The sequence below is a fragment of the Lissotriton helveticus genome, chromosome 2_2, assembly GCF_964261635.1.
Source record: "Lissotriton helveticus chromosome 2_2, aLisHel1.1, whole genome shotgun sequence".
In the NCBI taxonomy this organism is placed as follows: Eukaryota; Metazoa; Chordata; class Amphibia; order Caudata; family Salamandridae; genus Lissotriton; species Lissotriton helveticus.
This window is the reverse complement of record NC_136060.1, coordinates 308,798,982-308,825,542: the sequence shown is the minus strand read 5'-3', so window position 1 is coordinate 308,825,542 and position 26,561 is coordinate 308,798,982. Positions and strand designations below refer to the sequence as shown.

At 45.7% G+C, this 26,561-nt stretch overlaps 1 protein-coding gene across 1 annotated transcript in view; it reads right to left on the bottom strand.

Annotated features, from left to right (window-relative positions):
• RAB28 (RAB28, member RAS oncogene family) overlaps positions 1 to 26,561 on the bottom strand; it is a 671,449-nt gene that overhangs the window by 99,004 nt on the left and 545,884 nt on the right. Inside the window, exon 5 of the mRNA XM_078678464.1 lies at positions 3,298 to 3,401. Coding sequence (XP_078534590.1) covers positions 3,298 to 3,401 — 104 coding nt within the window. The remainder of the gene's footprint in view (positions 1 to 3,297; positions 3,402 to 26,561) is intronic.

Here is a 26,561-nt window from a genome sequence, read left to right as displayed (position 1 = left end):
TTTATGGGGTCTTTATGAACCTCTGCGACACACGTGATTATGTTTTTAGGTGAGTTAAGCAATGCGTCGCTTGGTAATAGCATAGGGTGCAACGGGTCTCGATCAATAATGGCTGGAGTTTCAGCTTGCTGCAAACTTGGACTCAGCATCTGGAAACCAAGAGGAGGGAGGGGCTGGGGGTTTGTCTCTGGTGAACAAGTATTCATTATCCCCCCCCAGTGATGACCGTTTAGAGAATGCAGGGTCCATAGAGAGTCTGCGCTCAGTGATGGCTATTTCATGGGCTAACACAGATGTAGCCCTCGTAATAAACTGGTCGAGAGTTCCCGCGACGTAGCCAGCTCCGGCTGCTTTCCTCCCTCGTCCCTCGCGACTTGCCATTCCTTAGATCAATTTAATAAAAAGCAGAGTATAACCAAATACTAATCAAATGTTCACTTACTAGGGGGATGAGATGACCATTGATGTTAAGGGTCATACAGGGAGGGCCCAGCCCAGCCTCTCTCGGTCTCGAACAGGCTGAAACGGGCCCGCCCTTGGCCTGGGCTTGGCCCGGCATGCGCCCCCGCGCGTCCCGCGCAGTGGGTACCGCGCGGAGATTAGTAGCGCTGTGGGCTGGGGGTGTGGCGGCACAGATGTGCTAGAGCCCGCTGCTCCTGGTCCTTGTAGTCCCACAGTAGTGAAAATGCAGCCAAAACAACATCAGTCCCTCCTACGAGTGGCACCCGCGAAGTGGGGGCCGCGAGGAGTTTAGTAGCGCTGTGGGCTAGGGGTGTGGCGGCACAGGTGTGCTAGAGCCCACTGCTCCTGGTTCTTGTAGTCCCACAGTAGTGAAAATGCGGCCAAAACAACACCAGTCCCTCCTATGAGCAGCTCTTGCGAAGCGGGGACCACGAGGAGATTAGTAGCGCTGTGGGCAGGGGGCGTGGCGGCACAGGTGTGCTAGAGCCCGCTGCTCCTGGTCTTTGTAGTCCCACAGTAGTGAAAATGCGGCCATAACAACACCAGCCCCTCCTACGAGCGGCACCCACGAAGCGGGGGCCGCAAGGAGTTTAATAGCGCTGTGGGCTGTGGGCGTGGCGGCACAGATGTGCTAGAGCCCGCTGCTCCTGGTCCTTGTAGTCCCACAGTAGTGAAAATGCGGCCAAAACAACACCAGTCCCTCCTACGAGCAGCACTCAATAATAAGGTTTTTTATTCTGTTAAAGCACGTTTATATGGCCTAACCATAAGCTTGTGGGCATCTTTTTCTCGATCATAATTCTTCCTCCACGTTCGCTCATGAAGGCAACAAGCCTGCCTAAGAGCCTTCAGCCAATCATCAAACTAGGGGACTGATGGCGGACACCTGCTCAGCCTGATATCTCGTGCGGGAGCTACTATGTCAGTGGCCACACCCAGTCAAGCTGCAAAGTCTGCTTCACTCTTGTCCATGTCGTCCTGCGTGTCAAAGGGTACGTCACTTAATGTGGTGGCCAGGGATTCAGTCAAATTTTTTTGTTGGGGTGCAGACATCTTCCAGATGGTGAAGGGAGCGCAAGAAAAAAGAAACCCTCCATGGTCAGAGCAACTGAGGGTAAGCACAGTCTGAAAAGACATCCGAGAGTCAATAGAAAAGATACCGTCCAGGGTGTTTCCTGCAGCGTGAGTGGGTACCGTGACTAACTGAGTCAGCTACAGACGAGCATGGGTCTTAATCAGTGCAACTGGGTCTCTGTTGATGCTGTCTTCAAGGTGAAATTGAAGTCACCCAAAACAGTCATATCACTCACTATTCACCATAAAAGGTTCTATAATGTTAGACAGCTCAGCACTCTCCACCCATAGTGTGGTTTGCAATTGAGAACGACGTAATTTGTGACGCAAACTAAGTATTAAAAGGTGGAATGGCAAACTACATTCACAGGATCGTAAAACGGTCTGACTATTGGATACTAATTAGATAGGTCACAGTTTTCAACCCCACGATTGGTTGCAAAAGCAAGAAGGGATAGCAGCAAGGGACAGCAGACCTCAGCCCTTGCATTTGCATACCCACATGGGAACCCTGTTTTGTTTTGTAAAGTAGCCTGTGTGTATTAAAGAGACCAGTTATGCTTTTAAAAAACAATGCAACCAATGTAAATAAAACGTGTTGAAAACAACACGATTCTTACTCATGGCATCAATTTATAAGTGACTGTATGGCGAGTATTTTATGAATGATAAACCTAAGTGAACAAAGGCAACAGGATAAAAGTAGCAATGTTCCTTCCATAAAAATAAGCGAGGCTTTAGCCCTAGTTCAGAACATGTTTTTGCACAATACACCTAATTAGTCCCTTTTATTATGGAGCAATCCCTAAGATTCACTACGTTTCATTTGCTTTTAACCTACGTTGTATTCGCTTTTAACGCAATCCATGTAATCTATTTCATCCCAGATTGAGACTGTGGCCCCATCTGATCAAAGAGAAAGGTGCCTTTCCGACCACGGCGGAATTCTTAATCACAATTCCCACCAAACCCTCAAAGCATCAGGATCTTGAGCAATGAAGTACTGCACAGAACCACTAAATGAAATGTTACACGTGTTTTTGGCCCATACTGCGCATCACGTGTAAAAGATCTCTGAGAAGCAATGTCTGATCCTTCAACCAGTCTTCAGTAATTCCAACCACAACCGGGATTAGAGAACAGGGCTGGCTAAAAGTGTAAGAATAAATAGAAAGATAACTATTCGTTTTCCTTTAGGATAAAGAAGGGCAGCGACTGCTGGCCATCTTTTCTAGGACTCATTTCATTAAAGACATTTTCATCAATAAGCATCTATACGGAAAGATGCTGGCAAAACACTGTGAAATGGAGGTAGAAGTAACGTGAACAATTTGAACCCGCAGGGCAAATACCGTATACAAGCTTGTAAAAATCTCCACAATAAAAGAATTATTTAGTAAGAATCAAACGAAAAACAATACAAAGCACATCCTATTACAGCATTCAGTCCGCAAGTGAAATACTAATACAAAGATGCTATGCTGCTGTCTGAGGAAAAAAGTATATATGTAACGACTGTACAGAAGCTTCTCGTCAAATATTTATGTTTGTTTGCTAGGGGAAAAATGGAAAAACTCACACTTTTTGAGTTATTCACTTTGTAAACATTACTTACTCTTGACTTCTCAGAGATAATCATATGGGAAGACTTTTTAATACTGCATTTTTAGGTCGAATATAGCGAAGCAGAAGATGCTTTTTGAGAACTGGTTTTAATAGAAAACGAATTTCCATGTTAATATGAACTTTCCAGTTACTCACAGAATCTCCGCTCTTTGCAGACACAATATGGCCATTAAGGTTGTGTTCTTGGCAAAACCGCTGGTGTTTCTCGAATTTCACTGTGCGCATATGCTCCAAATCAACTAAAAAGTAATTAAAAGAAAAAAAAATCATAAAGAAAAAGCTATATATAATTCTGCAATAACACTGACAATCAACATCTTACTGAATAATAACAGGCTGAATTCGACTGTAAGAGAAGAACAAGCTACTTACCTTTTGATACTTCTAATGCACATTCTTATTGAGCAGCAGATTTCTCACCTTGTGTATATTCCCAGGCATCAGAAGCATCCAGAAACTTCAACGCAGTACTCCGGGACAAACAATAAATGGAGTTGCGCTGCCCTGCTCCAACATTGTTCTGCTCCTGAATTAACGGGCAGAGCAGAATAAAAATGCCACCCATATGCGTTGATATCAGCTCTAGGCTCAGAGGTAGAGCCCATTGGCAGATTGGCATGACCAGTGTGCAGATCTCTACAGTTTGACCTTTTTAGATGGGAAAAAAGAGTCCAGTACATTTAACAGGGAGTTGGGAGGGTCAGTTAGGCATCTAGGGTCAATAAAGTATCCACCAGAAAGAGCCGTACTGAAGGTAGGTAACTTGTTCTTTTGATGGATACTTCTAATTGCAGATTCCTTACCTTGTGAATGGATACCATAGCAGAACCTCCCAAGGTAGCGAGTTTGTCTGCCTCAGACCAAAATGTCCTGCCGGACCGAGCCATCAAAAATGCCTCTCTCAACAGACTTGACTGTTAGGGCAGTAGTAATTTGTAAATGTATGCATATACCAATGCCCAAAAAGGCACCTGATAAATGTTTAGGACAGGCACTCTGTATGTCAACAAAATTGTTGGCCAATACCAATGTGGGAACTGTTTGATGTGTGACTCCACGACTAACACAAAGCAGTTTGTACATGGTAATATTAAATATGATTTGCGTGACCACACTAACTGCAATTCACAAAATGTGGTGTAGGTGATTTGGTGTCCGTGTGGTCTCATTTATGTCGTTCAGACCACACAACGTGTGAAAAGTTGACTGCTCAGCACAAAAGTCGCATCTGATGTAGAAATGAGCATGCACCCTTGGTGTCACATTTTTTGGGGCATGGTCACACCCCGTCAGACTTGAGCTGGCAGGTAATCGAACAGATTAAAAGTCCAAATAGGGGTGGTGATATTGCCAGAATGCTTGAGCAAGCGGAATGCTGGTGGATGTTCCGCTGTGATAGCATCAATAAGGGACTAAATAGTCTTGAAGAATGTACAGCTGTACTCTTCAATTAGAGAAATGGATATGTTGAAATGTATGATACTGATTCAGTAACTTGGGAAAGTTGAAACATCTACTGTTGTTTATATATCATTGTCGCTGGATAGCCCTGAAGAATGTACGGCGGTACTCTTCAATTAGAGCTATGAACTGTAAGATACTGATTCAGTAACTTGGGAATGTGTAAACATCTACTGTCTTGTATATATCAATGTCGCTGAATAGCCTTGAAGAATGTACGGTTGTACTCTTCAATTAGAGCAATGAATATATTGAACTATGAGATACCGATTCAGTAATTTGGGAATGTTGAAACACCTACTGCTCTGTATATAACTTTGTCGCCGAGTAGGATTTGTTCTCATTATACGGGATCTTAACTGTGACTGTATATAGGTCCCCGTTTAATTTGTTTTGACATGTAATTTTGGAGCTTAGGTGATGTAAAATTATTATAGGAAATTGTTAAATATGTTAAATATATTTTTTTATTACTCATTGGGTTGATAGCTCCATGAAGAAAGGCTTTGCTTGGCTCTAACGTAGTTAGGAGCTTGCATTACCAATAATGTATACATGACTAAGAAATTGTATTAGTATGGAGTAAGTGTATTTATTATACCTGTTTTCGAACTACACACAATTATGTCATTGGGTATGTTGAAATTCTTTCTCCCTTCCCTTTCTTTTGTTGTCTCTCCTTGCAGATAACAATAGATCTTGGTGATGGGGTCTGTTCTCTGTTTCTTTTACTGGAACTGTTCCAAAATGGCCGCCATTATCCGGCCGATATGATCTTTTTGAGACAGTTTTATTAATAATTACTTTACAGGAGCGCTATATTGATTTATCTTTGGGGAGTGTTCTTGAAACCTCGTATAACGCCACTTGCATTTTTAAACTTGAGTTCATACCTTTAGATCGGTAATCGGCCTGATGTCAAAGGTCCGACTTTTTGATCAGGCGGCTTTCTATGTTCTTGATGGCATGTCTTAAAAGCCTTGCATATGATTCACGTCATTCTGGACGGGATACTGCACACGAGGGTTACCAAGTAAGTGAATGGTTAGAGTTAGGTTTCCCGTTTCTGTTTTCACTCGTGCCCTCGATGTCTTTATGGTTATTTTTTGTGTAATATCTGAAGTCCTGAGATTCGGCAACTTTTCTCACAGACTCCTGATTCCGCTGGGAGTATTTGCAGGGGACTTTTGTATAGCTTCGCAGCAATTTAGCTGCGTTTTGACTATCGATGTAAATGATTCGTTTTTTACCAACGCGCCAAACAATCTTTTAGAGGTGTTAATCACCACAGGGGGACTACTTTGTAGCGAGGTTTTTTCTATGTATCCATTCGGATAGATTAATCATTTATATGACCAAGTTGGAGATTTAAAGCATATTAGAGATAGCGAGAGGATTGTTTTCCTTCCTACCTGATTTTTGTTGTGATATTCCGTGTTTTATATCCGAAGGTAACATTAACACGGTGTGTTGAAATAATAATACTTCATCTTACTGATTTAAAGAGCTAAAATTTCTGACTGCGTAGTCTTCACGAACTGCTTGAAAGACTTCAAAGTAATTTTTGGGATTGAGTTTTGCTATTTTTCTTTTTTAAAGTAAATAAATTACCTAACCTCTCGGGGACTTTACAAAGAATTATATACTCTGGCTCTATATTGTCCAACCGGAATATTTGATTGACCTTTTCAATGAAGATTTTACATTTAGTTTGTTTTTCTTACACTAACAGGTATGAAGACTGGTCTTATTAACTCTGGAATTGTCTTTCTATACCGATAATGTGGCAGCATACTTTAATTTGGCTGCCCTTCTCTGTTTGTTATAGGACTCCCTTTCAAATCTTTTTTAACAAAATTTGGTCGGATAAGGGAGGAGCATTTCGTGCAGGAACATTTTAAGGTTTTTCTCTCTCCTTTTTTAATATATTTTTTGCCTTACTTTTCTAACTCTTTGCACATTGTTGAACCTTTTTGGTAATTGGTTCTAATCTGTTTTTTCTATAACAACTTACAAAACTACCTCACTAGCTCTAGGATTCTTGGGCAGATATTCAGTGGCGATAAAGCCTGAAAAAATACCCAAAAATTTGTTTTTTAAATTGTCTTTAAAACCCATGTATATGTTTTCATTTTTTTAGAACCTAAATAAGTGGTCGCTTCTCACTCTTGAAGTCTATTGTCCTGATAATGACCCTTAGAGCAATTTTGGGTTGAAACGCCGTTGACGCCTCTAACATGGCCTAAATCAGAGATGACACTATTATTTGATCGTGTATTGTGTTAATTGTTGTATGTATATTTTCCTCTGCCACTGTTTTTTGATTTCACACGTCAATTTTTTTTAGTATATAGCATGAGTGTAATTGTTTGAGTGCCCTTTTTTTTTCATTAAATGTATTTATATAATCACTTATGTACATGGGTAACGGTGAAATTATGTCTATATAAGGCTTTTTCCCTTTTCCCCCTTCCCCTTTTATATATATATACAGTTTTGGACCTGATGGAATTATCATATAAGTCTTCTGGGGGCTGCTTCTTTGCCAATGCGCAACCGGTTTCTATGCAGAGAACAATTAATCAAGGGATGGCTCAGTCTTGCACTATCTTCTCCTTCTTCGCTCCTGAAAATGAAACAAAGAGCTGATCATCCACCCGATGTTCTTTGGTGCAAATTATAAAAAAGCTTAGTGCCCTCTTAGGATGAAGCCTTTCTTCCTTCATAGAAGGATACGTTGGAGCAAAGAATGCTGAAAGGGTAATAGCCTGTCCAACATGTAATGGAGTGACTTTTTTCAGTAGAAAGGAAACTGGAGTCCTCAACTCCAACTTTTGTGGAAATTACTTTGTATACGGTGGATTAACAGAAAGAGCATGCAGCCCTCTCACACGCCTAGCCGATGTAATGACAATGGGAAAGACCGTCTTTAATGTCAGAAAAAGGTTTAAGTCCCACTATGGCCTAATTAAGGGTTTGTGAGGAAATAAAAAACCTTTGGAATATCTCATCACAACAGGTATCTTAAGTAAATATGACTCATCTGGCAACCTCAAAAAAGTTGAAAGAGCTGATAAGTAGCCATTAACAGTACTCAAAGCAAGACTTGCGAGCATAGGAGTGAACACACAGCAAAACTACAGACAAGTTTGCTTCATTGCTGGAAGACACCCTGTGCCATCACCAAGTGCAACAGCCATTTAGTCCACTAAGCCTTGGCAACTGAGTTTGTCCGTCATAACTTTTAAATATTCTGCCAGAGAAATTCCTTGGCTATCAAGCCACTTCCAGTGGCACAGAGCCTCCTGACACAGAACAATGACCCCACCTGTCCTACTAGTTGTAGTACCACATGGTGCTGTTGTTGTTCATGAGCACCTGCCTCTGATGGCAGACAGGAAGGCCTTCAATGACAAGCGAACAGCTTACAACACCAACAGTTTTATGTGAAAGTGACACGGATGTATGACGATTCAACGCAAAGAAGCACAACGCACACCATTGCATTGCCAGGACATTGGAGAGTATCAGGGCGCGTTATAAATGTGCTATAACATTACATAACATAACATTCCAAACATCGCACACACCATTACATCGCACGCATTCACCACGCAAACATTCCATCGCATTCACACGCATGCAAAAGACTTTTTGATCGCACACTACGACCACGCATTCAATCACACCACAAAATTCTCCCTTTCGGCCCTGCCAAACACAGTACAATGCCCTGACACTTCCCCTCAACCCCAAGGTGTAAACAGTAAATGCTAAACAGTACTATACACTAACAACCCTAAAGTGTAAACGGTAAAGGCAAAACAGTAACATATACTAACATTAACCCTAAGCCCTAACCATAAAGCCTAAAACAGCACCACATACGACGCCTAACCCTAAGCCTTAATCCTAAAGGCTAAAACAGCACAATATACAACTCCTAACCCTAAGCCCTAACCCGAAAGCCTAAAACAGCACAATATACAACTCCTAACCCGAAGCCCTAATCCGAAAGCCTAAAACACCCCCTATATTCGACTTTTAACCCTAAGGCCCAACCCTAAAGCCTTGAAACCCTCCCCTCCACTAAAGTTCACCGTACCTGTTTCTCGCCGTGTTCCGCCGTCCCTGCGTTGTAAAAGCCTCCGCGATGTGATGGCACCCACGAGGTAACGTTGTGCGTAGTGAATGCACGCGTCGTAACATCGCGTGCGTTGTGACAGCACCCGACGTATACGTATGCGATGCGACGCATGCGATGCGATGGGTATTCCCCAAGTGACACTTCAATTGAAAAGCAGAGGCTTCGGATCTGCCCCTCCCATAGCCCTCCCCAACCCAGTAGTGATGCATTTGTGACCACCATCAGCTCTGGGTGGGCTAAGGAAAAGGGACCGCCATTGATCAAATAGAGGTCAAGTAGCCACTACTGCAGATCTTTTGCAATCTTCAAAATGTGGATACAATCCAACAGGTTCCCGAACCAAGGTGCGATGTGAGATACCACTGCAGAGCCTGCATGTGCCATCTGGTATGACTGACCAGCAGGAGGCCAACAACTCCAGGAACCTCATTGCCATGTGAACTAAGATCCAGAACCGAGGCTGAAACACTGAGATCATAGACTGAATCTCCTGGACTCTCTGCTCCAGAGAAAAGGCACAAAACTGTACCGTATCCAGAACAGTTCCGATGAATGGGAGCATCTGCAAAGGAGTCAGGTCTGACTTTGGCATGTTGATAGTGAACCACAATGATGCTAGGGGATTATCTGTTGTCTGGAGGCGATTGACGACTGTCTGGGGCAAGCCTGCCTTCAATAGCCAGATATGGGCTGCACGTCGTCCTTTGGCATCGTCATCAGTATCCATGTGAAGCGAACCGGTGCAGAGGATGGCGCAGGGAACAGTCAGCACTGAGTCGGTGGCTTCAAGGGGCACAGATGGTACCAAGGGCAGATCAGTCAGAAGTCCAACTGAAGACCCCTACGGATCCGGCTCAAAGACACACCAGATGAAGCCAGTAAAGTGCTGAAAATGCACAGCATGGACTCTAAAGGAAACAAATTTTACACTTCGCCCCTCAATCTTCAACAGCAACCAATACAATTATTCAAAAGATAAAAAAATTGTATTTACGTTAACCACTTTTAATAGATTTTATTTAAGTCTTCTTGGAGTGGTTCCTGTTGGTCCAGGTGGTTGCTATATTTTAGTAAAACCTGAACATTATTGGATGGTTGATCGATTCAAGGTAAAGTTGCACTTTGCCATCGTTTTTTCCTTACTTTGGGCTCTCTACATAAGAGCTACATTGGGGGTAGTGATGTTTGGCGATCCAGACACTGCAATATGTGCCGACCAGTCCCACTCCATAACAAGTGTTGCAATGCAATCAGTCACGCATTGGTTAAAGTTAGAGCTATTGGCGGTGTAATGAGAACGTTTTTACTTATATTTTTTTGGTTTGAAGAATTTCACACTGCTTTTCTGTAACCTGATTAAGGAAAGTAGGTTTATACAAGGCACATATACGCTCCGATGACCTTTTTGCACAGATAAGCACTTTACCGGACTGGTTTTACAGATTAAGAAAATGTTGACATCAAAACAAACAAACAAAAGTCTACTTAATAGTCCGCCATGTTAGTGGTTATGAGGATGTGAGTTATAAAACACAAACCCAATGGTAAGGAAGGGGTGGAATGCATACCCAGGAAATCTTTCCGAATGTCCCCAAAAAGTCTGTAGCAACTATAAAGCTGAGCAGTCTGGTAGGCTTCGACCTAAAAAGACATTGTGGTTACTTGCGGGCACACAGACCGTGTCAAGTACACATTTTGCCTGTATCCTTTGAGCAGAACATAACTGAAGTAAAAATAGTTGCGTGTAGGAAACGTCAGTAGTAATACATTTTATCCTGCCAAATTCGGCTGAGGTACACAGGAGGTTTTATGGTACTTGACGAAGTTTGTTAGACTGTTGCTTTTGACCCTTGATACTGGGCAATAAAGTTGACAGTTGTTCTGTGCACTCCACTAAGATGCTGAAGTTTGTAAAAATATGTAGTCAAACAACTCGAGTGTGATAAATACTTATCTCTCCAAATGTGGATAAAATATCCTCCCATGAAGCACAATAGAAAAGGTTAGCCTGGACGTAATCGTAGATAAGAACAAAGGTGTAGCACAGTGACTTGAACATTGGCTGCTAGAAGCAGTGATCAGCAGGTCATGAATCAGTGGTCTGCAGGTCATGAAGCAGTGGTCTGCAGGTCATGAAGCAGTGGTCAGCAGGCCACCATGAAGCAGGGGTCTGCAGGTCATGAAGCAGTGGTCAGCAGGCCACCATGAAGCAGTGGTCTGCAGGTCATGAAGCAGTGGTCAGCAGGCCATGAAGCAGTGGTCTGCAGGTCATGAAGCAGAGGTTAGCAGGTCATGAATCAGTGGATTGTAGGTCATGAAGCAGTGGTCTGCAGGTCATGAAGCAGTGGTCTGCAGGTCATGAAGCAGTGGTCTGCAGGTCATGAGTTCCTGTCACACTGACACATTCTGCCGTCCTCACAAACGTACATAAATTGAAAACCTTAAAGGGTTATAGTACAACTGCTATTTACAGTGCTTAGAAACTACATAAAGGCTAAATAAAAGCCAGTTGTTATTACTATCATGGCCCTGGTAGTCTGAGGCCTCTGTACTGGATATTCCTCGGGTACCAATTTTCTGGTGTAGGATTAGAAGAACGCAAGTACTCAGCGCGCTTGTTAAGTACTGCACCGTTAGAGCATAAGTTGATTTTGCCACGACATGCCATGGTAACATAACAGTAAAGTGAAAGGCATTCAGGTGCAAAAAAGACCTCGAAGCCATGACGTGATTGCCGAAATAATAATGTGTTTACCGCTTGCCGTTAAGAAAAATGAAGACAAAATACCACTCAAACTAACCCCAAACATCCTGTCAACTTATAATGTGTTCCAAGATGTTAAAGCGTATTACAAGCAGTGGCGGCTGTTATTTAAGGGTGGCAAGGGGGTGGGTGGGGCAGGGAATGAAGGGGAAAAAAAACATTTACCTGTCTGCTGCCGCTGCTTCCTCTCCCTCTTCTCCCGCTTCCAGGGCAGGAAGCACCTGGCTCCCAGCCTCCCGACATGACAGCCAATCACAATGCTGCAATGCAGCATTGTAATTGGTCTGAGTGCTGTGGATCGCCGCTCAGCCAGAGAACCGGAGTCTGGGCATGTTCTCGGAGCAGGCTGCAATGCAGCATGCAAAGTGCGCATGGCAGTTTGATCAGCCCGTTTGATCAGCCCGAGATGGCCGGCCAAAGCGTCCTGCGCGCTTGGAGTGGTCAAATCACTCCTCCCCTGCCCTGCTCTGTGAACAGAGAAGCCCCGCCCCTACACAGCCGAGCAAAGGGAAAATAAAATGATAACAATGATTTATTATTTTTTCTGCTTTGACGTCCTCAGTGGGGCGACGCTCCTCCGCCTTAGCGAAGGAGCCGCCACTGATTACAAGCTACCCCCGTAGTTCTTGCAACTGCCTTGCTAACAAAAGACATAATTTTTAAAGGACAACTTCAGCCCCATCTGGCAAAAGAACATTTTAGAAGAATACTCCACAAAATAATACTGAATAAATACGTATCGCTGCATGGAATACGTAATGCGTTCCAGAAAGTATTGACAAGCAGCTCTCAGCTGTGCTAAACCGCGATAGCAACCTTATGATCTTGGCTGGGAAATGTAAAGAACGATCAGTTAAAAATTCAAACTTGTTGTTATGGCAGAGTAAACATATAAATAAGACAATGAACACATTTCCAACACTTCCGTGTGTACATACAGACACTCCCTCATGCTCAGAAATATAGTCACTCATGAAGACAAAGTCTCAAACAAAGTTATGCGCAAACACTCAAGCTTACACTCAGGAATTGGCAGCCGTGCATTTACACTCTCCAACTCACGTATACATGGTCAAAGAGCAATCTTGTGCACACAAGATGGCCACTTCCCTCCAGGTCATTACCCACTCTTACCTTTCACCTTGAATAGTTGACTTCCAGAAAAATATGAAAGTGTGCGCTGTGCTGTAAGAAAGAACGGCACCTGGGCACATAAACATTAGGTGCATGGCAGCCCATGAAGCAGCAGCCATGGTAATATAAAAACGTAATGATAAAAGCGGTACAACATAAAACGCGGTGCCAGTGCATTTTAAAGTGTATGCGCATGGCGGCCAGTGAAACGTCCGCCATGGGGAAAAGAAAAAAAATGAACAAAGTAGTTCCTATACGAAATATATACAGACCTACAGTGTAACTCGGAAGAGACGTTTTGGGAGCGCCACCCAATAATGAGCCAGGAAAGCAGAGCAAAGCCAGAGTGAACCAATGCCAAGCAGCAGGCGGGATTACACTGCATCTACTAATTACTACAGGTCTTGAAGGCAGCGCATGCATGCTGCCTAGGCTTGACCTAAAAAAGCATGAGCTGCGCAGACATGCCAAATGTAAGCCTGTCTGCAAACTGTTCACACCCCAGGCCAACCACAGCCTGCCACACTGCCCAGTTGTCAGCAGATTGGGCGCTGCCCTCCTCATGGAATTTGACTCTAGGCAGCAACTACATGCTTTATGGTCATAGTACTAGTAAATAGATTCTAATAAGTTACAAACAGTCTTTACCTACTCTAGATTTGATGCAGCAGCGGGACTGATCCTTGACACAACCCTAGTAATGTAGCTCGCGAATGGCAAGGCTTATCCCACCTTCTCCTCTTTGAGGTTAGTCCATTCCTTTTATCAGTACCCAAGAGAGTCGGGAGCACTTACTGTAATTTAGGGGAAGAGTACTTAAGGGAAGAGAGACAGACCTTTCAGCAGGATGGTTAAGACCTGGACTGGAAGCTCTGAGGCACAGAATGTAAGAGCATTGCAAATTCATACTATAACTTACTGTCAAGAAGAAAAATAAGATGCAGTGAATATTTGAGGAACTGTATAGAACTCTATATTAGGTAAGTGTCGGAAATTCCCCAAACTTTTTTCCTTCCTCCTACTTTTGCTGGATTTATTTGGCTGTACTCTGAGCATTTCATTACTGCTAACCAGTGCTAAAGTGCATGTGCTCTCTCTTAAAAACCTGGTAATATTGACTCATACATAATTGGCCTAGTTAATTTATTAATAGGTCCCTATCAAAGTCGTACTATCACTGCCCAGAGCCTGCAAATTAAATGCTAGTAGTAGGCTGCAGCACTGATTGTGCCAACCACTTACGCAGCTCTTTATACGTGTCTCAGGACTTCCATTGCAGAGCTTGTGTGTGCAGCTTAAACTGCAATTTTGACCAGAGAAAAGGGAGGATATATTATCATTCTGTATGAACCGAAATATCACATAGGTAAAACACAAGATTTTTAAAAGTGCCCTCACCCACTTGTAATTGCATGCTTCATCATAGGGCTACTACAATATTCCTGCGTAGACGCATCCTGTTGAGCAAAGCATCTCCAAGCAGAATCAATGCACCTCTTCGGCTGAATGGCACATCCCCAAGCAAAACCAACGCACCGCCGCTGCTGTGTGGATTAGACCGGTCGCAAAGACCCACGTCACCCACCGCAGTCATCGGAACAGACACATTGCTTGGCGCATCCAGAGTCCAGGTCCTTGCATCTCTCTTCGATGGCAGCCCTGACGACAGACTCTGCATCAAAGGATTGCAGCTCCTCAAAACCGATACATCACCAGATGCATGCTGCATCCCCGACACAAGATTTTGCATCACAAGCCCCGTTGATGGGAACCTCGACAAAGATGTAACAGGTCCTCGCTCCGCAGCCTTACTGCATCTCGGACCTCATGCATAATTGCGGCTGCATGGCGCATCTTCAATACAGATCCACGCAACGCTCCGAACCAGATTGGACAGAGTCAGCAGGCCTAACTCGGTCCTTGTAGCCGGCCTGCGCTCCATCACGGTAGGCCTGAACTTGTGACCTTGCCCCGGTTCGGTGCGACGAGATATCCTCAGTAGGCGCTTTGTGCTTGTTGGCGCTATTTTCACCACAACCTTTAAAATTCAATATCTCCAGTTCTATTATTGGATCTGTGTAGCTTTGGTCTTGTTTTATTTATTAAACCTTAGTCCATTTTCTAAATCTCCTGTGATCTCCTTTTGTGGTGTGTTGTCACTGTTTTACTGTTTGAAGTATTGCACAAATACTTTACACATTGCCTCCAAGTTAAGCCTCACTGTTCTGTGCCAAGCTACCAAGGGGGTGAGCACCGGTTAATCTGGGGTTTGTTTGTGCCTTACCCTGACAGAGATGGTGGTTGCTGATTGACCAGGGCTTACACCCCAGTCAACCGACAATGCAATTTCTTACACTAAGTAATTTGTCAGAAATGTGTGACTCAACGTCACTGTAATTAGCCTCCAGGCAAATCCTGTGCCAAAGGACTGAAGATGAAATGCACATCTCTCTATTGAAAGGTAGAGTCCCAGGTACCAAAGCCAAAAAGGGGAGTTCTATATCAAACCTAATCACAGCGGAAATCAGTGGTCCAAGAATAATCATAGCTAAGTTGAATACCAGTAGTCAATCAATGACAAAAACAAAGGCTGATACCGGGAGGATGTAGGTGGAAAATGGCGGTAACTGAGACGAGGGAAAAACAACAAAGTTGAGAGAACAAAGATACAGGTGTGAACTAGAGTGTAAAGTGAAAGAGCCAGAACTACTGATATTAGCAGACCTAGTCTTCGGCATCCACTAACTACTTCTAGTGCTTCACCTTCACTGACCTGGAAGTCAATTTCTGTTTCTCAGAGGGCTGGGGCAGCATGTATCGGACCCGACCCTGAGCGATATTGTCCTTCATGACTCCACTGACCCGTTCTCCTCAATGTAATACAGATCCTAGCCCTCTTACGCTGTGTTTTGAAATTCGACACTTTCACAGGCAAGACAGTGTCACCCTTAATGGCTTATTAAAACATGATAAGCCAAAATCTTGCTCCAATTTTTAATTGTTCTTTGAAGACTGGTCTCCCCCAAGTCAGAAAAAAGGCAGTCACAAAACTCTTTAAAAAAACCTTGCTACTCCTGGCAGATACTGACATCTTTTGACATATTTCCTTCTGCTCTTAATGAAGAACTGGTCGTCCGTCAATTGCTCAATTTTGTGAAACACAGAAATGTCCTGGCTCTTTTCCAGGCAGAATGTAGACACAAAATGAGTACCAAATTGATGGTTGTGTTTGCTTTAGATGAGCTATACAGACTTATGCATGAGGGGATCCAGGGGCCTTAGAGCTCATCGACCTCTCAGCAGTCATTGAAACCATCAAGCAGACTATCTTAAAAGCCAGATGAAAAGTAGTTGATAGAAAGTAGCATAAAAGGCTCTGTATTAACCGGGCTGAAAGATTTCTTGACTAACACCTGAAATCAATTTGATTGAGTGTGGTGTACACCAGGGTTCGAATTTATCACCAGTGCCTTTTAATATTTATGTGGGATCATTGATGAAGTGTATTCCAACAGATTAAAGTGAACTTTTATATGTAAGCTGATGTATTTGACTATTTCTAGCCTCTCATCTAGGTCTAAATCAAATCCTTATTCAGAGTCTCTCCTGTCAGGGTGCATGTTTGTAACTCATTGGTGGATAACAACCAACTTTTTGAAGTTAAATGCCAATAAAACACAAGTTCAAAATACACAGGAACAGGTTCAACTGGCCAAATTCTCTGGTATTGCTGCTGGATCTCAAGTATGCAACTTGTGTATTAAAATCTATTCTAACGCATGTAAAGGTGTTCACAACTTGTTTCTTTTATTTGAAATCTTTAAGGATCTGGTAACCCTTGGTCAAAACATTATTCCAAACTTTTACTAATCCATTGTCGATATAATTTAGTCCCTGAGAAAACGTAAAAATGTTGAGAGACCTGCAAGTCTAGTAAGCAGCTGCAGTTTCACCAGGAGGGCGGGGAAGCGTTGCCCCCACCCCGCCTGCTGCAAGTCGCTAGGTGAAAACATAAAATGGCAATGAAAGGATTTAATTTCCATTTATTTGTTTACCGATGTGTGTGCTCCAGTGTCCCGGAGTCAAGGATATGTAGGGTGTGTCCTCTGCTGCCGATTGACAGTTTGGAGAACTGAAGCAGTGGATGGCTGGTTGCTCCAAAATATGCATGTCAGTTTGGCCGTCTATCTTGCGCCGACAGCCAGACATGCACCTTTAAGCACTGAATCCCGAGCTGTCTTAGACAGCTGAGTGGAGAGCAAGCACAAGTCTCCACGGCCTGAAGGAGTGTTTGGCCAACCTGCTCCATCCAATTCTGCTGATTCTCTCATTATGGGTTTTTGGAGGGAAGAGGTGTTTTATTTTTGGCTTTAGGAGGGAGGGGATGTTTTATTTATTTTTTTAGGGAGCAGTGGGGCTTTTCCCTCGCCTCACCACTTTCGAAGGTTAGCAGCCACCCCTGCTAGTAGTTTGAACTATCTACCTAAGCGTAATGCACTCAACCTATTATCCATACACGATAAGGGCATTAAGCCACTGAGCACTGGAATCTGAGCGTAAAGTCTGTTAATCTGAAAATAAAATTGTAAAAATTATTATATGTCAGTGATTGCTAAATTAGGTCTAGAGTTATGGCATTACAAATATTTGCTAAGACTCTTCCCTGATGCTTGGTTTCCGGTTCCAGGTTGCGAATTGTAGAGAGCCACCCGCCCTCTCACACACAATGTATCCAAACACACATGCATCCCCACACCCTCGGGGCGGGCTCGCCTTCGGGGTATAAAATAAACAAGCGGAAGACTGCTCGGGGTCTTTCCGGCATACCTAGTAATAGTGTCTCCGTGTATGTTTGGCTCCTGCGCTGCTGCGAGAGACCACGTGCGAGGCCCCGACCTCGCCCTGCAACATTGGCGACGAGGCCGGTACCGTCCCCGCGCGTGCCCCGCCACCTGCTGCGGACGCTAGCCTTCATCAATTGGCCCATCCAGATTCGACTGCGGAGCCCACCCGCTGAGGCCGCTCGTCTGTTCCTGGCCTGTGTGGTGGCTCGAGTCCTGCCCACGCGCCTCCGCCTCTGGAGCGCGTTCAGCTGGCGGGACTCGCCTCACATGAAGATCGGGTGAGTGCTCCCACCACGGCCCCGCCCGCGCGGCGTGCCTGCGGCCTGATCGAGGCCCCCCCTGCGCTGCGCGCACCCTGGGCCTGCCTCAGTCCCCGCCCCAAGCGCGTGGCCCGAGCGGGCTGCATCGCGTGCTGCCCCGGAAGGGGAGGGGTGAAGAGGAGCGACGGTGCACGTCAGCTCCGGGCCTGTCCTGGCCCCTCTGCCTGCTCCGCCACCCACACCGCTGCGCTGAAGGCATCAAACAGTGGACTATCCAAGGCCCCCTCAAAACCCTGTCACGGTAGAGGCGAAACATCAAACAAGCATTGGCCAACCCAAGTATTTCTTTCCTCTGCCCTGCTGTTCCACTTGATCTCTGCGCATTCACAACCAGCCACCAGTGGGACACACACGCACAGTTGCCAACGGCCCCATCTTGGAGGGGGAATAACACGGCACACGACCACAGCGATGTCAAACCCTGCGACGGGAGGCGCGACGGCAGCGCCTGCCACAGGCACTGCACAGCCAGGCCCCGCTGGCCAGCCCCAGAACCACGCCGCTGGCCCACAGCTGATCGGCCATGCCCACACGGGGGCTGCCCCCCTTCCCCCATTCAGTGAATCGGCCGACCCGGCAACTGCGGCGCCGCGGTGGAAGGCGTGGCTAGGCCGCCTCAACCTCTACTTTAAGGGCACCCGTGAGACAGACAACACGGTCAAGAGGTTGCTCCTAATCCTCTATGGAGGCCCCGAAATATATGACCTCTTCGAGACTCTCCCGGAGACCGGAGAGGAAGATGACTACGACGCGGCGGTCAACGCCCTCAATGCTCATTTCGACCCCCAGCTGAACAATGACTACGAGAAATTTAAATTCAAGAGGGCTTGGCAAACAGAAGCTGAATCGGTAGACATGTACTATGCGAGATTACGCCGGCTAGCAAGGAGCTGCCCATTCGCCAACCCAAGGGAAGAAATTAGGGACCAAATCATTGTGGGGTGCAGATCAAAGTTGCTCAGAAAACTCATCCTCAGACAACCCGGGATCACGCTAGACGAAATACTCGTCCTCGCTCGGTCCCATGAACTGTCGGATTCAAGGGCCGATGAGATGGAATTGGCGCTTCGCTCACCCATGGCCCCACCAGCAACTCCCAAAATGGCGCCAATCAAAGAGGAAAGAGTGGACGCGCTGCAGAGAAGACTGCAGAGCTCTCGCCCGCGCCAGTGGCAACCCCGAGATGCCCAGTGCGCATACTGCGGTGGTGATCATCCGATGACAGCGACGTGTAGCGCAAAAGGAAAGACATGCTCAAAGTGTGGCAGACTGAACCACTTTGCAGCGGTATGCCAAGGAGGGAGATACAGACCAAATGCCCCCAGGCTGCGGGGAGGCGATGGATCCCGGTCACTAACACAAAGGGTGAGGCAGCTATCGCTGGAGCCGGAACAGCCACCCCGACAGTCAAGCGCAAGAAAGAAGGCCGCGCTACGAAGATGATGATGATGACGAAGTATACGTGATATCGTACGTGAGCTGAATATCCACAAAGAGGAGACCACCACCCATGTGCACGATCTCGGTTGAGGGTACAGATATGAGGGCGCTCATCGACACCGGGGCGTCAGTGAATGTGAAGGACTCCGAACAATACGAGCAAATGTCACCCAAGCCCACGCTTGCTCCCTCGAGCGCGCGCATCTACACTTACGGCGGCACTGACCCGCTGCCACTGAGAGGAGTCATTAGCACCACCATCGTCAATGGCGAATATTCAACAGAAGCCCGGTTCCACATCACCGAAGGGAAGAAAGGCACGCTCCTCAGCTGCCACACGGCAGAGGACTTGGGACTAGTATTTTTCGCAAATCAAGTCCACCAATCACATGCGGATAGCATGCTGTAAGACTTCCCAGCGCTGTTCAGGGGCCTAGGAAAGCTCAAAGGAAAGAAAGTTCGACTACACATCGACACATCCATACGCCCAGTCGCCCTAAGACACCGGAGGGTACCCTTTAATCTCCGCCCGCAGGTGGAAGCTGAGCTCAAAAGACTAGAAGATCTAGACGTCATTGGGAAAGTATCTGGACCAACTCCCTGGGTGTCTCCACTAGTCGTAGCGCCCAAACCCAAGCAGCCGGGCGCTATCAGACTCAGCGTCGACATGAGGCTCCCTAATGTCGCAGTGAAGAGAGAGCGCCACATCACCCCGACGATGGATGACATCGTCGCTGACCTGAACGGCGTAAAGTGGTTTTCAAAGCTGGACCTCAACGCAGGATACCACCAGCTAGAGCTTGAGCCCGAAAGTCGGTATATAACAACCTTTTCGACTCACGTCGGACTCCGACGATACAAGAGACTGAGCTTCGGCGTGTCATCTGCCGCCGAAGTGTTCCAGAACACAATAAGAGAGGTCCTATCTGGGCTGAGTGGGGTGATTAACCTGAGCGATGACATCCTCATATACTCAAACACGCTGGAGGAACATCACGCCCACCTGAGAGCCACACTGCAAAGGCTGGAAGAGCATGGACTGACTCTGCATAGAGCGAAGTGCTCTTTTTATCAAGAAGCTGTCGATTTCTTCGGATACACATTCACGCGAGAAGGCCTAAAGGTCGATCCGAAGAAAGCAGAGGCGATCCGGACCGCGAGCACGCCACGGAATCCATCAGAAGTACGGAGTTTCCTTGGAATGGCCACATACTGTGGCCGATTCATACCCAACTTGGCGGCCCTGGCAGAACCTTTGAGAATACTCACACGCCATGATCAGGAATGGGAATGGACGTGCTCAGCGAATCAAGCATTCCAAGACATCAAAGCGAGCCTTCTGGACAAGGCAGTAATGGCATACTTTCAACCACGCCGGAAGACAGAACTAATTGTGGATGCAAGCCCGGTGGGCCTGGGAGCTGTGCTACTACAAGAATACGGCCGAGACGAATGGAAACCTGTGGCCTATGCAAGCAAAGCCCTCACCGACACAGAGACTCGATATGCCCAGATTGAGCGAGAGGCCCTGGCCATAAAGTGGGCTTGCCAGCATTTCCACTTATACCTATGCGGACAGGAGTTCACCATCGTGACCGATCACAAACCACTACTGCCACTCTTCACCGGCTCCTCTCGGCTGGCCCCCCCGCGGATCGAGCGGTGGGCCGTTCAACTACAGGGCTACAACTTCAACTTGGTGTTCAGGCCAGGGGCACACAACCCGGCGGACTACCTGTCCCGACACCCAGATGTGACGAAGAAGGCACTCCCACTCGCGGATGGGCAAGGGGCAGAGGAATTTGTCCACATGATATCCCTAGCAGCATGCCTGGACACGCTGACCTTGCAGGAGATAGGAGAAGCCACCACCTCTGATGAGACGCTGATTCGAGTCAAAAGAGCCCTCGAAGACAACAGCTGGACTCGATTCCTTGACGTGTGTCCAAGGTCTGAGACCGGAGGTGAGCCATGCCCGACCACAGATATGGCAGATCCGGAATGAGTTGAGTGTGGGGGACGAAGGGGTCGTGCTTCGAGGACACCTCATCGTTGTGCCCGAGAGCCTCCAACGACACATGCTGAACATTGCAGACGCAGGCCACCAAGGAATGGCCAAGACAAAGGCCAGGTTAAGAAATAAGGTATGGTTCCCCGCCATGGACAGCATGGTAGATGATATGGTACGCTCCTGCCACGCTTGCACCATCACAGGACTAGAACCGGCACCTGCCCCAATTATCACAGAAGAGGCACCTCAGACCTCGTGGACCCATCTGAGCGTCGACTTCGGGAGTTTCCCAGATGGCAGACACACGCTTGTGGTGGTAGACTCGTTTTCAAAGTTTCCTGTGGTAGAAGTTATCCCATCAATAGCTTTTCCCCAAGTCAGAAAGGCACTGGATCACATCTTCGCCACGATGGGGCTCCCCGAAGAAATAAAGTCTGACAATGGACCGCCGTTTCAAGGAAGAGACTTTCAGGCTTATCTTGACAACCTCCGGATACGACACAGAAAGATTACACCGCTATGGCCCCAAGCCAACGGGGAAGTCGAACGACTAATGCGAACCCTTAATAGAGCCCTACGTATCGCAGTGGATGGCGGGGACGACCCAGAGGCTGCACTGGACCAATTTCTAAGTGCGTATAGACAGACAGACCCCAAACAGCACTACAAAATGCGCCCCAGCACATGCCCTGTTCAAGAAAGCACCACGAGGCCATATACCGACAGCACCTAACTGGACACCGGAGATATGGAATAGCGAAGAGATCCAATCACGGAGACTCATAACCAACCAGAAGGCGAGCGCTGCTCGGCATGCGAAACGACCTGAAATACGAGAAGGAGACGCCGTGGTAGTCCTGGACCGACATCCGGGATGGAAATTCCGGACCCCTTTCGAGCCGGAGATTTGGACCGTTGAAAAGGTCCAAGGAACCATGGTAACAGCGCGCCGAGGCCGCCAGACCGTCACCCGAAACATATCCTGTTTCAAGAAAGTAGAAGGGCCGGCAGGCGTTCCAACCAACATCGCAGAAGCAGGGAGTGCCGAATCAGACAGCCAAGATGGAGACGGACTGTGGGCCGAAACTCCGGTCCCGAGACCGAACCAGCAAGGGCCAGACGAAGAAGTCGGCCACCCGGACACATCTCCCGGCACTCTGTCAGTCTCCTGTGCGGAGAGGTGAGGTGATCCCGGCTGGGGTCGCCGACTCCCCCGCATGCCGGAATCGCCGCTATCATCTGAGGCCCAATCCAGGTCCGAGCCAGAGGCTAAGAGATTTCGCCTGGTCCTCGCCATAACAGAAGAATATCTGCCAATAGACTGAATTGAAGGAGGGATGTAGAGAGCCACCCGGCCTCTCACATACAATGTATCCAAACACACATGCATCCCCACACTCTCGGGGCGGGCTCGCCTTCGGGGTATAAAATAAACAAGCGGAAGACCGCTCTGGGTCTTTACGGCATACCTAGTAATAGTGTCTCCGTGTATGTTTGGCTCCTGCGCTGCTGCGAGAGACCACGTGCGAGGCCACGACCTCGCCCTGCAACACGAATAAGCAGAGGGGCGAGGAGAAGCACACGAGGCGACACTGCACGGCGGAGCTGGCTGAGCGGGCTGGGAGAGCTGTCACCCGCAAAACTATAAACCGCAAGCCACAAGCCGTGGTCAGGCCAGGGTCGGGCCGAGAAACAAAGGGGAAGGAGACTCGCGGTGGAAACGGCGGAGTGGACCGCGCTGAAAACGCGCTGAGCGCCGAGCCGCTGAGCGGAGCAGCTGAACTGCTGTTTTTGCGAGACACAGGCCGAAGGAGAGGTGCGGTACAGCGGCAGTGCAGCGGACCATCCAGAGCTGCAAGCCGCGAGCCAGAAATAACGAAAAGGATACGAAAAGGACAATCAGATCACGATAAGGACAACCAACTAGCCCCGTTTTAACCAGGTCCTGAATGTCACGGTTTTCTGTAGCTGGTGAGGCGGCCGGATTGTAATTATAATTGAAGCAGCATGTAATGCAGGTACAGTGTATTAAGTTGAGGAACGCGGCAGCAGTGCGGAGGTGTGATTGAGAGGTGTAGTTGCACTGCAAGGAACAGCTGGGAGCAGAGCAGAGCTGTGAGCCGTGAGTTACAAAATCGATTTGACTTTTGCATTGAGGCATTGAGTAGTGCTGGTACAGGTTTTTCCCTGAGACGAGGCCCTGACAGCTCAGTCCAGCCCTGCCCTGCCGGCCCCACCAGCCTCTTTTTAGCCCCTTTTGTTCATTCTCATAAATAACTAAATTAATATTAAACCTCCCTAGGTTAATATTAAATCTAAAATACACTCCTGCTGTCAGACGGTAGAGGATGAGGTCAGGCCGTCAGCATGTGGCATTACCAAAGTTAAAACAAAGAGTGAAGACCAATGAAGCTATAGTTGTTGCACCCCAATTGGAGCTGTGCCAAACAAATGAAGAAAATGAGGAGAGCAGCTGTGGCAGTGTCGCCTTAGAGGAGCATATGAGCCAGCCAGCTAAGGCAGTTTCACCTACAACTGTTGGTCAGGATTGTATGAAGTCGCCACATGCTACACAGCCATCTATAAAGAGTTTCTTTTTTCAGTACCATCAAAAACAGTCTCAAAAAAGACATATTAATGAAAACAAAGAGACTGCTGAGACTGCTACTGACTGTATAACAACTTCATTATCAGCATTACCATTATGTGGAAAAGGAGGAAAAAGTGGTTACCCTTGTGTTTTAACATGATCTAAGTTGTTCTCTGAAATAGAAAAATTGAATGATGTAGCAGGTGTGCAGGATAGGATTGTAATTGATGAAAAGGCTGATGTGTTGTTACCGTCCAATTCACTATTAGCAGCTTCTAGTCAGTTATAGACTCAAGCTCAAATTTACTCATATGTCTCTGTTGTCCATCCCACAGAGTTAATTTTGGTTGATGATTCTCAGAATACCAGCCAGGTGGAGCATTGTAAAATGACAGTTGAGAACAGTAAAGAGTCTGGACCAGTAATTGATATTACTTCCTGTGTGGTTCAAAATGTAAGCGAAGAGGTTATTGTGTCAGATTTTAGAGTTGGAGAGTTAAATTCCAAGGAGGGGTTTTTCGCGCCCTTATTAGCTTCAGAAGAATTGGTATCCAGCCCAAGTGGCCAACTTGACAAAACTGGTAATGCAAGTCCTTTTAATTTGGACCAGTCGAGCATAATCTTGGAGAATAGCTTCACCATCAACAAATCACTATTGGTTCCAGGTGTGGGTAGTATTAAGAATGTTCCTAATTCAAATGAGCAATGTGGTTTAGTTTTAAAAAATCAGTTTAACCCAGCTCATTTATCTTTATTAACTAAATTTGATGGGAATTTTCAGGCTAGATCGGGTGAGTTAGAAAATAGTGTTTCTAGACCTGAGCGTGGTATATGGTATTGCCTCTTACACACTATGGTTTCAATCACTAATGCTCTCAACTTCCATTCAGCCAAATTAGATATTCAGGTAGATATTCTAAATACATTGGCATCACATGTAGTGTAGGTATTGATTCAAAGCTTCTGCAATTAACTAACCTGATTACTAAGGTGCAAGCTGATAAAGAGAGTCAGTTAATAACCTGTACATGCGCACAATTGATAGATAAAATCTCGGATTTACCGTCAATTGTTAGTTCAATGGTGCATGAAGTAAAATTGTTGTCAGATAGAAAATTTCAAGGCTATGAAGAAACTAGTAAGCTACCGTATAAAAAAACGATTTAAGAAGTATGGTTAGACCTGGGTCATTGACTAAAGAAGATGCATACAGCAGAAATAGTATAGATATCGATAGGAATGATCAACCTGTAAATGATAACAACAAATTGCAAGCTTCGAAGGTATCTCTGCTTAGTCTTAAATGTATTAAAAACAAAGACTGTATGGTAGTTGAAGAAACAATTAGTGATTCCCCTGTGCCAATTCAAAGGTTAAGCATTATGGAAAATTCTGATACGAAAATGATCTGCCCTAATCATAGCCAGAGAATAAGTGTTACTACCAAACCAGAGATTCTGTCCAAACGGGTCAGAAAAAGGTTAAGGAAAACCCATAATAAAATAACTCAGGGAAAAAAAACCTCCTAGCAAAGAAGTTAATAATATTCCTAAAAGGTCTAAGGAACTTGAAACAAAAGCTTATTTTCCGATTTTTGGATCAAAGAAAGATTCTGGTCTTAATTTAAAGGACAAACAAATTAATGAGGGTGCTAATAATTTTATACAGGAGGAGGTTAAACCAAGTTTAAGGTCCAAAGTTCAGCCTCCAATAAAGTTAAGGAAAGATGTACCTGATCAATCTAGAAATGAAAGGGCTGCCGAACAAGGAGAGCAAATAATTTTTTATCAGAAAACTGTAGATCCTATTAATCCCAAATGTAGTAGTAGGAATGATCAGGGGTACGAATTATGTGCTCAGTCCAGAAATGAATCAACTTCCCAACAAGGAGACCAAAACACTTTCAATCAGAAAACTGTAAATCCTATTAACCTCCAATGTAGTAGTAGGAACTATCAGGTGGTCTGTTCGTGTACTCAGGACCAAAAAACAATAAAAAGTAAGGAATCAAATCACTCGACAGTTCCTGTTTTGGCTCCTTCTAGTGGGAAGAGGGATTCAATTGATCCTGGAGATAAGGAGGATACAGAGTCTTCTGACTTGTTGTCTGAAAAGAGGAAATTAGTCTTCTACCCTCAATATACTACGAGAGGCACTTATGATATTTTGAACCGTGGAAACATTTTGAAATTATTACATGCAATTTCAGATCTGAAAGATGTAGTATCTGATGATTTGGAAATTGATTGTGACAACACCTACAGAGAGATAACGATTACAACCTGGTTAAATATTGAAATTGTTAATAAAATAATGGTTAACGCTATTATATTTGAGAAATGGGGTATCAAGGTTTGGAGACTTCAAGGCCCGCGATATCCAATGTTGTTAATCCCAATTAAGTCACTGTGTAGCCCGGTTCTAAAGAAGGGGGACCAAAAAATAGTCAGGGCATCACAGGTTAGAGTGTTGAAAGGTGCTTCAGGTCCATCTTCAGAGTTAAATGTGTCATGCGGCATTAAGATCAGGAGTTGTCAGACTGGTTTACGATCGTGTGATGAGTTAAAGAAAGTCCCTGATCCAGTTGAGGATTGGAGTTCGCTTCCGGCAATAATAACAAATGCAAATTCTGGGCAGAACGATTGATGACGACTATCTTTTGAAAAAGCATTAAATCCTTTTAAACTT